Source organism: Anas acuta, chromosome 2, assembly GCF_963932015.1.
Source record: "Anas acuta chromosome 2, bAnaAcu1.1, whole genome shotgun sequence".
Lineage (NCBI taxonomy): Eukaryota > Metazoa > Chordata > Aves > Anseriformes > Anatidae > Anas > Anas acuta.
In genome coordinates this window covers 10,353,991-10,367,613 of record NC_088980.1, presented here as the reverse complement: position 1 = coordinate 10,367,613, position 13,623 = coordinate 10,353,991, and the positions used below count along the sequence as shown (strand labels likewise).

Sequence of the window (13,623 nt, the reverse complement as noted above, 5' to 3'; positions counted from 1 at the left end):
TGGAAGGGACACTGGGTTTATACTTGAAATATTGATTGAACTGTATGAAAATTTCAGCTAAAGGTGCTCAGAAACTAAATGTGTTGTCGAGGCTTGGAAACTATAGCTGTTTATGGTATATAGCAGAGTTTTCATTCTGAGCTTGTACCTGGAGAATCTCTCATAACAATTTTCATACTGTGGTATTCATCTCTTTCTCTAGAGAGAGGTGGCTTTTGTACTCCAGTGTTACTCTGTGTTCTAAAAGAAATTACTGAAGCTTCTTTGACTCAAAACACTGAGACACATGAAGTGGAAAGTCTTCTCCATGCTGTACAGACTGTCTTCCAGAAAATTTTAGAATGTGTCTCATGCAGACTCAAGAAACAGCCGGAAGAAGGGATTCAGGTATTATGCTTAAAATTTTCTACCTACCTCTAGATGAATTCATACTTTTTACTCAAATGTGAAGTGGTGTTACACTTGGGTACTTTGAGGTTATTGTCCCATTCAACATATAATTAGATTTTTGGTTATTTTTTCTAATATTATTCTATGTTTTCTCATTTCCAGTGTGTTTTTTTTTTTTTTTTCTTAAAACTGTTATTGGTCTTGTAGCAACAGAAAAACTAGTAAAATAAAGAACAAGGCATTCTCTTGCAACTGTTCTTGAACTACCCTAGTACTCGTAGATTATTAACCTTATCTGCAATGAAAATGAATTTTCTCATTCCAGAGCAAAGAATTTAATTGTATATGTTATGATCTTGGCAGAGGGAAAAAAAAAAAAACTATATTAAAAACCTATATTATTTATATTATTTATTTGTTTCAGTTTCAGCTTCAATATACGGGTCATGTCCCAGAGTTCTTCTGACTGCCCTATCTTCTCAGAAAAGTTAGCTTGTATTTTTTAACAGAGACTATATAGTAGTGAGACAGGTGGATAACTGGCAAATACGATTATCTGCTTTCCAGGACTTCTGAAAAAAAGTTCTTTTTTGGTTCAACTGTTGTTTTGTTTGTTTCTTTCAAACTTATGAGCAAACTTTCCATGCATTGCTGATTTCCTCTCTGATCCCTGGTGAATGAAATACCACAATAGCTTTCAAGGCGTGATCTGCACTTTGCAGAAAACGGTTTGCTGAATATTTTAATTATACTCAAGCAATCTCAAACAGCAGTTTTTCTTCTGTTTTAGTTAATTCGCTCTATTCAAATGCCTCTTGGAGAATTCATATATGCAGTCCAGTACTGGCGTTCATCTTGCCCAGCAGTTCACCAAGGTGTGCTCTCTACTCTCCTAGATGCAATAATAGTGGAGATAAATTATGCGTTACAAAAGGTAAAGTTAATGCTGACTCTTTTTTACACTGACTTCTTAAACTTAATGTTAGAATAACAGAACTGCATTCAGAAAGTGTGTTTTTTCTACTGCAGATGATGATTTTGTGTGTTTTGGCATGGAACAAACAGGAAACTTTACCATTGCCATACTATTCAGAACCTGATACCAAAAAGACCTAACACAGGGAATCAGGGAATTGCTGTTATCTAGGTTATATTTAGAAATGATGTATGCATACTTAAACTTGGAGACAAAAAAGACATTAATTTCTGTGTAGTGTGCTATGCCTTTACAAATAGTAACTAGTAATAAATATTTCCCTTGGTACAAATGCTATTTATTTGTTTTAGTTTTAGCCTTTCTAATTTAAAATCGTTTTGTTAATTTGGACTACGCATTTTTTGGTTTAAGGGTGCTCAAAGAATATGTGTGAATGTTTCTTTAATTATTTAAGGATATGTCTTGGTTAGCATAATCACTGAAGTATAGATTTGCCAGGATATTTTCTGCAAACGTATAGTTCTTAATTTGCAGAAGTTGATTGGTTTCTTTTTTTTAGGCTTCCAGTGAAGGAGACTTAACTATACCAAAGACTGTTTCAGACCTTCCACCTCTTTCAAGCAGTTTAATGACCATAATTATGAAGACAGTTAATGTGGTCAGGTAAATGTTTCTCCATTAATTTGTCCAATGCAAAAGCCTTTGACATTACAGAATCCGATGCAAACTTGTAATTTGTGGACAAGCAATTGTTTTGCACCAGATTCTGCAGTGTCTGTTATGTTTTCAGTTACTAATGACTCAGTCTTGTGTACTTTTAATTTCACTTACTTTTAATTTTAATTTTAAATTTTAATTTAAAACTTTTAATTTCAGTCCCCCTACCAGTGATAATATTGTCACTTAGCAGTATCTGACAGTTCAGCAAATGTCCTTTTCTTTAGTAGGAAACTATCTGTGTAGGAACCAATTACTTACCTCTCTTATATATGTGTATTCCGAAATAGCTTCTTGTTCTGAAATATTCTTATTTTATCTCTGCTTGTAGGCTCTTGTGACTCCTGTGGTGGTAGGCAGCTTGTGATTCCTGTGCTGGGGAGGCAGCTGTGCTGTCTCTGCAGTGAGTCTTATTACAGGTTAATACTATTACAAAGTTCCTTCATGGAACTAAAGACTGTGCTTACTAAAGTAAGTAGTGTGGTAACAAAGTGAAAACTCCAGGCAGAATACTATCAGTCAGCAATTTAAGGGTGATATGAAATGGAATTGACACTTGGTCAGTTTATTCCACAATGATACAATAAAGCTATACAATACACCAGCAGCTTCATGAATACTGATTTCAGAGCTTAAAGTGGTGTCATCGTTCTCTGATCTTTGTAGAAGCTCAAACTTTGCTTCAAAATTTTATTCACTGAATCATTAGTGGAGATTGGTTATTTTGTTAATGACATACTTAAGGGCTCTATTGTGCTGAAATACTAAAAGGAAGAGCCATTAAATTTGAAACTGTCTTGAAAATGTTCACCCTTGCATTTGACTAGAGAAACAGACCACTTTCTTGACTCCGTTCTTTCATTTCTCTTAATATATTCTCCTCAAATATTTATGAAGTTCCCTGGTAATACTATCGTCTCTTGCTAAAAGTGAAGATCTTAAGACGCGTTTTTGCATCTTAACATTTGATTGTATTGTTAGTGTTTATCTCAAGGTTCACAATGAAAAGTTGTTAGTGTGTCCATGCTTTTGATATCTAAAATGTAGTTGGAAAGTGTTTCAGGGCTATATTCAGCTATAAATGTTCTTCAGTGCTGCTTCTGAAATTGGAAACGTTTCCATTTTGTTTCTATGACATACATGTTTTAGACTAAAATATCAACTTAACTCCAGGTTCTAATTAAGCTACAAATAGAAATAGATTTAAGGGCATGAGTTGTTACTAATAATACACTGGAGTCATATAAATATATTTTAAACTTCAGTAGCAATTGAAATTAGAAACTTCACTACAAATTGCATAAGTTAAATTCCAGTAAATCTAGTACCTTTTTCAGATTATCCTTCCTAAAGTACTCCACAAGCTCTTCATTTCTCATAAAAACTTATTCTGTGTACAAATTTTTTCTTCCCAAACAATTTACCATTCTACTAACTCAAATGTTCTTATAGTTCTAGGGGAAGCATGCAATTTTCAGCCACCCTGTAACTATCCTTTATCCTGCATGGTATCTTTAAAGCTATGGTGGCAGGGTAACATAGTCACAAGCTTGTTGTTTTCTGTTCTGTTTTGGGGGAAATATTATTTATTAAGTATATTTCCTTTGTTTTTTCTTTAGGTCATTTTTAAATGAATTAATGGAATGCATTCTCTCCAAAGAAGTTGAAGAGATTTTTAGTCTTACAGCTATGGTCTGCATTGTGATTATAATTAAAGGTCAGTCAAACTCTTTTTGTACGATAATTTTTCTTTTTTTGCTATGCTGCTCTTTAAAAGCCAAGTTCTTATACAATTCAACAGGCACTTTTCCTCATCCTGTTAAGTTACCATTTTTCTAAAGAATTTAAGGACATATCACTTGTACATGATGTTGTTAAGCTTAGGAGTTTCAGTCTTTGCAGTGAATTTAAAAATACATCTATCTGCTAATTCATATGGTCCATCTCCTTATTCTGCTTTGCTGAAACACGCAGTAATTAATCCAGGGCAGTGAAAATCTGATGTCATATATGTCATATCTAATCTTTAATTGAAGAATCTTTAGTGTTAAAAAGATAGTCTATGAAAATACACAAGTTTATTTTTTGATAAAGCATTATTTTTGTCCAACTTTTCAACGTAATCATATTTCAAATAGGTAAGCACAGAGCTTCACTTCTAAAGGATATTGCACCTGTCATTCAAAGAAAGCTGATAACATACAAGGAAACTGCCACAGAAGAATCTAGCAATACAGAAAGGTAAATGTGCTACGGGAAATGAACACTAAACTCCCCTATACCCTCTCTGCAGTAAATGGCTGTGTTCTATACTTAGGTAATACAGTTGGAGCATTCTGAATGATTGCAAGGTTTAAAATAGTGAGTAAAAATCTTGAGATATTGAGCTCAGCACAGTATTAAATTTCCTGCCAGTACATTTGCTGTGATTGTAATCTTTACATATTTTGGGGTGGATTTTTTTTGCATTTAATTTGAATGCATTATGACTTCATCCTGTTGTATCGTGGATCTCAAACTCAGTTTTGTTTGCAGCAGGTGTAGGACAAACCAAGTAGTCTATTTAAGGTTTCTTATAAGTAGAAGATTTTTCTCATGGCTCTTGGTAGTAGGTGTATCGATGAACACATGCAGATGTTAAACATTTAAGTGAATATAACAGTGACTTTCAAACCTTTCCACAGTTGATTTTATTTTGGTCATTTTTAAAATTTCTGTTTTACATGTGGTTGACTTTTAGATTTTTTGGGATGATTTTTTTGGGTGGTTTCTTGAATGTTACTGACTAAGTTGCATTTGCAAGCATTTATTGCAGACCCGCCTCAGGCAGACAGTTATGAATGATTTAGCCTCAAGTGTTTCAGAATTGTTCAAGTCTAAAATAAAATTTTAACATTTGATCTCTGCCTTGTTTATTGAACTGCCTGTGGAAATAGAAAACATGCGGTGTAGACCTTAAGAAGCACAAACAGACTGAAGAAAAGACTACTGGAATTTAAATAATGTAACACATTTTTAAGTACTTCAGAAACTAAGTTACAGTTCCCTATGTCTCCTGGTTGGTAGGGTTAGTAACTGAGAAGGGTAGGCACGCTGCAGGAAGGATAACTGATTTCTTTACATAATGTTTTTTTCTCTCTCTCCTACTCTTGAATAACAAAACAGATAACTTATTTTGTGGAAAATAGTTCTCCAAGATATTCAACAAATTGGTATAGGGATAACTAGATAAAGAACCAATTGGTTATGGACACTCATCCATACCTAAAGGAGCTAGCAATGCACCACGTCCTGAACAGGAGGAGGCTGTTGAAATCAATCAATAAATAATTCATAATTTTATTTAACCATTTCATGAATGGCCCTTCAAACATAAACACACCACATTCTTCTGGTGGATCATTGGCCTGAGGCACGTTGCTTTGTGACAAGACAGAGACCTTCCTCAGCTCTGCTGTGACTGAACTGGTGTCCCTCATTTAAAGTTAATACTAAACTTATGAGAAGCTACTGTATGAAAAAGCAGGTGATTTATCGAGGGGACCACATAGGCTCTATTTCTTTCTATTCAAATCCTTAGAATTTGCACTTGAGTTCTGTCAAGAAGCCCAACAGCTACACTACCTTGTTCTGGCAGTGGTAGAACTTTTAAAGGGCTGTGCAGTAAATATACATTTAGATGTGATTCAGAAGTGCAGGAAGTACAGCAGTAGCTTTTTTGCTAACAAAACACTTGCTCATTTAAATCTGCTATTATATCAGAGCCTAAGGGGTGTTATGTAGTTCTTTAAATGATATATATAATCTTAAGGAGTAGACCAGAAAGTTTTGTGATATGATCTACCTCAGTTATATGCAATCAAAACAAACAAATTTAATAAAAAAAAAAAGAAGTAAAAATAAATAAATAAATAAAATTCAACCCATTATTCCCTATTCTGTTTGACCTAAGTAACCAGAAAACAGAAATATTGCTATCCAGATTTTAAGAGTGACTTCTGCAGAGGACATTGTGTTTGTGTAACATAAAATTGATAAAAACAAAAATAAATAAGTAGATAAATAATCACTGCATAGTTAGATTTCTAAACCTTCATCAAAGTGACTCTGCTTCCTGGGTGGCTTGTTGTAATTAGTTACTGGGCTGTCAACAAAGCTCTTTTGGTTGGGACTTAGCTTAGAAACAAAATCAAGCAAAAATAAACTATTTTTTTCATTGAGTCATTTAGTGCTGCGTTGCCAAGTGTTCTACCAGAATATTTTTAAAAATGATAATTATGATCTGGAAAAGAAAGGTGAACAGCAGAGTATCATGATTCGGTTATGCAATTCTTTTAATCAAGACAGTGGCTGAGAATTTAAAGCAAATCTTAACATGATTAAATAAATAGGTGCATTAAAATGAATAATTGCTACCACTTGAGTGCACTACTGACTATAAATTCCAGTAAGAACACAGATAATTGCTTTGTGGATCTATATGAACATCTCTGCCCAGTGAACAGGGACAAATCATCCTACAAGCTGGGACAGATGAAGAGCATAAGATGCTACACAGTGCTTTAATTCTGTGATATATGAATGACTCCCTTTGTATCATACAAAAACAAGAGATAGCTGTAGATAAAATTAAAAGGTTAGGAATATGAGCATGATGGTGAGAAGTATTTGTAACCCAAATTAGAATTACAGTATGCTAACAAAACTCTGCAGAGCTGTGTGATTGTTTCTGATCTTGGGAGGATTATAGAATTCAAGAACTCCCACAAATATGTTGTGAGGTTAGTGGGTTTTTTCCTCCCTTCTCGCCCCAATTCATGTAGGAAAAGGTTAAGAGGAAGTTCTTTAATGATTAGATTTTCCTTGATTAATTATTAGTGTATTTGTGTTAAATTTGATTACTTATTAGTGCCTTTCTCAGATAGGTGTTCTGCTGGGACAGGCTGGGCTGCTACTGTCTGAAGACACTTATTTTTAGTGCTCTAGTACTAGCGTGCTAATGTATAGCTAAAAGGTGATTATATACAGTCTGAAATGTGCACTGTTGTTTGTAAATGATTTTATCATTGTCTTTTTCCACTCTACTTAGCAAGCCCCTAAATGTTAATTATGGTATGCTGCAAGTTAGATGTCAGATAATTGCTTTGACCATAATCTTGAAAGGCACAATGTTGCACTGATGCATGCTAAAACATATTACTGTGTTTTTAATTCATACTTTAAGGTATTATTGCTGCTTACTTCTGAATACATTACCTCACAGCAACTCTGATGGATTATTTCTTTTTAATACCCAGGTATACCACGAAACAGTGATATTCTTTAATTTCCCAAGAGACTTGGCATTCTGTGCCAGCATCTTAAATTTAACGTAGCAGTCATCTATTACATATTAGCAACGAAATAAATAAGTAAAACTCCCATCCGGTGGAGTACTTAAAATGCTGCCATTAAACAAGGAGTTGTTATACTAATTTAGAAGCAAAATTTTTCATTGTAATTTAGACTTTCCTCTTCAAGCTGAGCTAGCAGTTTAAAAAGGCCCTGTGGGTCTAAAGTTGCTGCTCATCGCACTTTAAAATTCTGGACAGCATATTGTATATTGAGAGAATTTCCTCAAGAGTAATGCCACAGACATTAATTTAGTTTATAAAATGCAAGTATTTATTTCTAGAAAAAAAAAAAAGCTACTAAAGCTTCCAGTGCAGTGATTTGGAGGCTAGAGAAGTATTCCATGGTCTGTGAAACAAACGTGCTATAAAATAACACCTTTTAACACCTTGATATTCTGTATTTAATTAGCATCTTAGTAGGTAGTCACTAGAATTTAAACTGAGCTACTGGATGTGCTGAAAGATATTTCTTAATATTATCATTTAAGTAGCTTCCAAAACTCTTTATTGCGCTCTCATTGCATCTATAAATACTGATTCTTGCATTGTTTTGGGACATAACTTTGTGTATGGCTTGTCTGCCTCCTATCAGCACGTTTACTATAGTGGTACCTAGTAAAATTAACTTAAATTTGTTTGGGGAGGCTTACGGTTATGTTGAATCATAGCTTACTGTCTGCAGCTTGACCAGTGTGGTGTTGATAAATGGATCAACTTTACAGAAGTATTATTCTGTTAGCCTTAGATTGTAATAAAATAAAAATTATACAAAGTAACATTGTATATATGACCACTGTGGTCATATACAATTATTAATTATGACAATAATTAACTAATTATTAAAATGAGATACAAAATTAGGACACTAGGTTATTTTGTCTGTAGAGATTCATTATGTCTTGAAGACTGTTAGCATTATAGAGGAAGAGTATGTGACACAACTGTGGCAGTCTGAATTCAGGAAGACCTGGCATCAAATACACTGTTAAGAAAATATGGCTTCTTGTTGTATTTATAGTCTTGGTGTCTCCTTGATGAATGCCCTAACTCAGCATGATTAATGTCTGACTAACCTTGCTTATTCCAGGCCATCGGTATAGGACTGTAATTAAAAAAAAAAAAAAAAAAAAAAAAAAAAAAAAAAAAAAAAAAAAAGAGCGAGAGAGAAATACAGGTGGCAGAATCTTTTACAAAAATAACATGAAGAATAAACTTTATAGTGCTTTACGATGAAATAATAAAATAATATTTTGGCAGAAGACCACAGTCGTTCTGTCTTTTGAGGATGTCTTAGAGCAGTATTAGGAGAAGTTGTGTGAGAATGCACCTGCAAAGGCTCGGTGAGTGACAATTTCTGGGAGTGCAAGAAAATAAAAAGGGCCTTCCAAATGGAAATTTCAAAGCTGACCTTTGAGACCATTTAGGGAGTAATGTGAAACAAAAGAGTAAGAAAGTGACTAAGATGGATCTAGAAGCAGCTGAAGCATGTAGTTAATAAGGATAAGACAGAAAGCTCAGGCTTGGAAAAAAATTACTGAGTTGAGAAGAAAAATTATGAAGACCGAAGAATGAGGGTGAAAGAAAAAAAGTAGAAGACTGAAAAACAGCTTATTATAAACTAGCAGTAAAGGATTTGACCATGTTTTAAAAGATGTAAAATGTTGTGAAAATGCCGTGAAGAAAATGAGTTGTGCTTTTAAATACACATGAAATACAGATGATTAAATATTTGAAAATGTGCTTGAATTCACGTAGTAAATTGAACTGATTTTCTCTAGATTTCAGGAGAGCTAGAAATGGTCAGTAGAAAAATGGGTAAGTTGAAGAAAAACAACTATTTCAAAACTAACTTTGTAAAGGCAGATATGGAATAACTTGTCAAAGAAATCTCTTAGATTTCTCTTAGACTCAAATAGCTGAGGATTGATCTTAGTATGAGCATGTCTAATCCTGTTTTGCATTCTTTTATGCAGTTTCAGAATCCTTTATGAATCATCTCTGAAAATTTTGGATGAACTTTTGAATCCTTGACCACATGGAAGCTTTTGTCATGAAAATTAAAGGAAGGAAGATGAACTGTGTTAAAAAGCATAATATTATCTTGTAAATTTATTAAGAGTTCTATTTTCTGTTACTCTGTACATTTAAAGCAGGCAAAATGTACAAAAGTGTGTATAGAAATCATGTAGTAAAGATTCTCAAAGACTCATAAGGAGGTTGTTTTGTATCAAACTGTCATATATGGGGGGAAGTAAAAAAAAAAAAAGTATTTTTGTTTTTATAAAACAAATAATAATTGTATATTCTCATTCCTTGAGGTAGCACATAGCCTCAGACATGGAGAAAATTATAAAGCCTATTCCTAGATGTTACAGAAGTCATTTTGAGACACATGAAGGACAAAATAGCAATTGGGTATTGCCAACATGTATTCACTCGGAGCGAATTCTTCCTGACCAACCTCATTTCATTTCCTGCTGTGAACAAAGGGAGAGCAGAGGATGTCACCTTTTCTGTTCTTCGCAGGACTTTTCACCAAGGCTTACGTAGTATTTTTGTAACCAAATTGGAGGGAGATGGGCTGTATGGATGATCTACAAGAAGGGTGGAAAACTGGTTGGACAATCAGACTTGAAGAATAAGTGTGCTACAGTGTCATACTGATGATTAGTGGCATTCTTTAGGGCAGATGCTGTTGCCAGTGCTATTTAACATCTTAATTAAATGCCTGGGCAATGGAATGAAATGCTGCCTCAGTCGGTTGGCAGATGACACCCGTGTGGGGGCAGTGGTTGATATTTTTGAGGGGAAGGGTTGTCTGATTCAGTGGAATCCTGACAAGCTGGACATAAGGAACAACAAATCTCAACGTTCAACTTAGACATGCACAAAGTCCTTCACCTGTAGTGGACTAATTCTATATATCAGCATCAGCAAGTGCAGAAGAGCAACATTACTGTTTTCCTCTACATGAGGAGGATTAAGAAAAGACTGCTTAGAGGTACGCATCAAGAAAACATGAGGCAGCAGACACACTGCAGCAAGAAAAGTACTTCTTGGACATATGAAAGAAAAAAGGATGAAAGCGAACAGAAACTGAAAGTGGAACAGGTTTACCAGAAAGACTGTGGAAGATCCTTCCTTGGAGATGAGGAGAACTTGACTGACAAGGCCTTGACGAGCATGACAGAATTTTGAAATTACCCTGTCTGATCTGGAGGTTGGACTATATTATCTTCTGAGCTTCCTTCCAGTTTAATTGCTGTACATTTGGCTATTTTTATAAATTAATACTGCAGGTAGCATAGACATGTAGGCCAGTTACCTAACTTTTTAATGTGAACAGACGCTTTCCTAAAACTAGTCATACAATGCTGATTGCAGAATGTTATTTTGCCTTAACTGAGGCATCTATAAATTACATGTCTAAGTTCATAATGCTGTTTGCTTTTTTACCTATTTTAGAAGTGGATCTAGTAGGTGTCCCCAGGAAAATGAGTCAACCAAAGACCATAAAGGTAGTATACAAGGACTAGCTTAAACTTGGATATCTAACGCTTAATTATCTTCAAAATGGGGCAGGATGCTTTGCATTTAGTATCTATATAAATGGCTCATTGAGATCTCCAATGTTACAGAGTGGCACTGACACAGAAATTAGCAAATTTAGCTAAATTAAGACAGGCTCTTTATTCTTGATTAGGATCTGTGCATAGTGCTGTACCCCCATCTATCAGGCATCTTTCTGTGGTAGGAGTTGGTAACCTTTTTAGTGCATAAAATTTCACTCCTAGACAGAAGCTTATTTAGCTGAAATGTTGATATTTAAAAATAATCAAATCCTGAATAAACAACTGTCAGGCTTTACAACAGGCAAGTCAGTATGGATATGTGAATTCCAGAAGATTTACTTTATCCATGATGGTAGCCTGAGCCAAAAAGTCTAATGCTGCCCCAGCAGGTAGCTGTAGATCTGCCAACTGTTTATCTATCAACATCTTTCTAAAAACTGTGTTCTTTGGCCTTCAGTCTTCTACATCTGTTAACAGGCAGGTGTTCCGGTAATGACCTTTTAAATCTTCTGATTATACAAATTAGTTAATGAATATGTAAATCACTTTCGTTTTTTTCTGCTTCTCAATCTTTCATTGTTTTCTCATATTAAATTAGAAGAGAATTTAAGTTACTGCCTTTTTTCCCTTGGTCTATAGCGCTGCTTTTTCAGTTTCCACTTTTTATGGAGTACCTGTTACAGACCCAATATCCCAGAGCCTGAAAGAAATAAAGGTAACTACCAACATCAGAAATAGACTGATTTCTTCTGAAGAACTTAAGAGGTGACATTGTAAGGGAAGGTAAGAAAACTTAGAGATTAACTTTTGTCCGTATTCTATCATGGCTGATACTCAAGTGGTTCTCAAGGGTGTTGAAATTGTTCTGTGGTGGCAGTGGAGCTGGTGTAGAGATCTCAGCCCGAGATCCAGTCCGGCTGTATTATAACTCCTCTGATAGATGAAAAACCACGGGCTTTCTGCAACACAATCAATGATGTTCTTTCTTTGAATTCTGTGAGCCAAAGTCTGTCAAGTGCTTTCTCCTTGGGTCTTTCTGGTAAATCTCGCAACAATATAAGAAGGTTTTACTTGGTGTTCTCATTGCAAACTAAGTCTTGCCAAAATGTTGAATCCTTGTATTTATCTTTTATATATATATATATATATATATATAAATAAATAAATAGTATATTTCTTAAGCTGAATTACCTTTTTGAAGCCTGTAAATCAGATTTGTTTTATCTTACTGATTAAAAGTGCCTTTGAAGTGCTGTTGGGGGAGAAGGATTGGTCTTTGCTTCTTGTTATGGAACAACTGATAATCAGAGTAGATTTGGTTCGCTGTGCTCTCCAACCTGTATGTCAGAGAAGTTCCCACAGTTTTGGAACAGACCCACTGAGATCTGTTCCAAGTTGAACTTAACTAATAAAACTGTTTGAAATATGAACAAGATAAAACCTTTCTAAGACAACCTTTTAGCAATTTGCACTGGCAATCACTGTTAATGTATATGTATAACTGCCTGAAGAATAAATTTTCTAGTCAAAGTTGTACCTGTAAATGGCATGTCTGGAGCTCTCCTCTTCATGCACATATATCCGGTTTAAATATTACTGAAGAAACCAATAGCTTTAGACTAATTGTGTCTGTTTTAAGCTCAATCTCTTTTTGTAAAGGGTCTGGTCCCTTTTTTGATGACAAGGTTCTTTTGCTGTTTTCTGACTGGGAAGCAAAGTCCAGCAGTCTTACATCTATGACAGCTTCAAATCGTGAGCTAAAGAAATGCCAGGAGAAGTCCTCTCGCTTCTTCCTTAGCTAAGAAATGTCTGCAAGTTCGGATCCAACTACACAAACTTTGTGGCTTGCCAAGGAAAAGGAAAAAATTCTGCCTTGGCCTCTTGATGTTTACTCAGCTGTACATCACTGTGCATTCAAACTCACGTATGCTGCTGCTACCAAGTGCTACATGATTTTAATTATGTTCTAATTGTAGCTTCAATTTACTTAGAAGTCAGTGGGATTTTTTTTTACTAAGTCATGCTGTTCGGCATAGATTTGTCCCTAGTCCTCCAGTACCAGTGTGTCGTTTGTCTACTTGCACATCAAGGTCCTAGAAAAGCTGCACCAATTACACATCCATTAGCACTGAGGAAGCTCTAATGGTGGAAATTCACCTTCTGCTCTGTTAGTCAGCATTTTTTCAAAGCAGTGTCACAGTGGTAGTTCTGGCACGTTCTTACTGCTTATGACTGTAGGAAGTAGAAGCTGTTACCAACTTTTTTCTCCACTATGATTTACCAGAGGACCACCGTAGTCTGTTTGTTTGTTTGTTTGTTTGTTTGTTTGTTTGTTTGTTTATTTTTTAGTACTTTTCGCCTCTTCTGTTCAATCACTTTCTCACCCGCCTTACTATTCCTGGAATAATCCTTGTTCTGGTTTTAATAATTTTTACATGCTGCAGTAACAGATGCTTTGCTGTAAAGCCTAACGTTTTAAGTATGTATATCTTTGCTGGAAAGGTACATGAATTCTGTATGGCCGTATGCCTACATCCAAGAACACAGAGGACAGAGCCAGCCCAGCCTCCTTTCGTGCTCTTTGCATATGTACTGCCATGTGCTTCTCTGTCTT

General features: G+C 35.0%; 1 protein-coding gene across 1 annotated transcript in view; it reads left to right on the top strand.

Moving 5' to 3' along the window:
* NCAPG2 (non-SMC condensin II complex subunit G2) overlaps positions 1-12,553 on the top strand; it is a 45,159-nt gene extending 32,606 nt beyond the window's left edge. Inside the window, exons 23-28 of the mRNA XM_068673457.1 lie at positions 203-387; positions 1,181-1,324; positions 1,887-1,990; positions 3,664-3,761; positions 4,183-4,285; positions 9,411-12,553. Of these exons, the coding sequence (XP_068529558.1) occupies positions 203-387; positions 1,181-1,324; positions 1,887-1,990; positions 3,664-3,761; positions 4,183-4,285; positions 9,411-9,468 (692 nt within the window). The 3' untranslated portion in view covers positions 9,469-12,553. The remainder of the gene's footprint in view (positions 1-202; positions 388-1,180; positions 1,325-1,886; positions 1,991-3,663; positions 3,762-4,182; positions 4,286-9,410) is intronic.
* Positions 12,554-13,623: the final 1,070 nt, after the last annotated feature.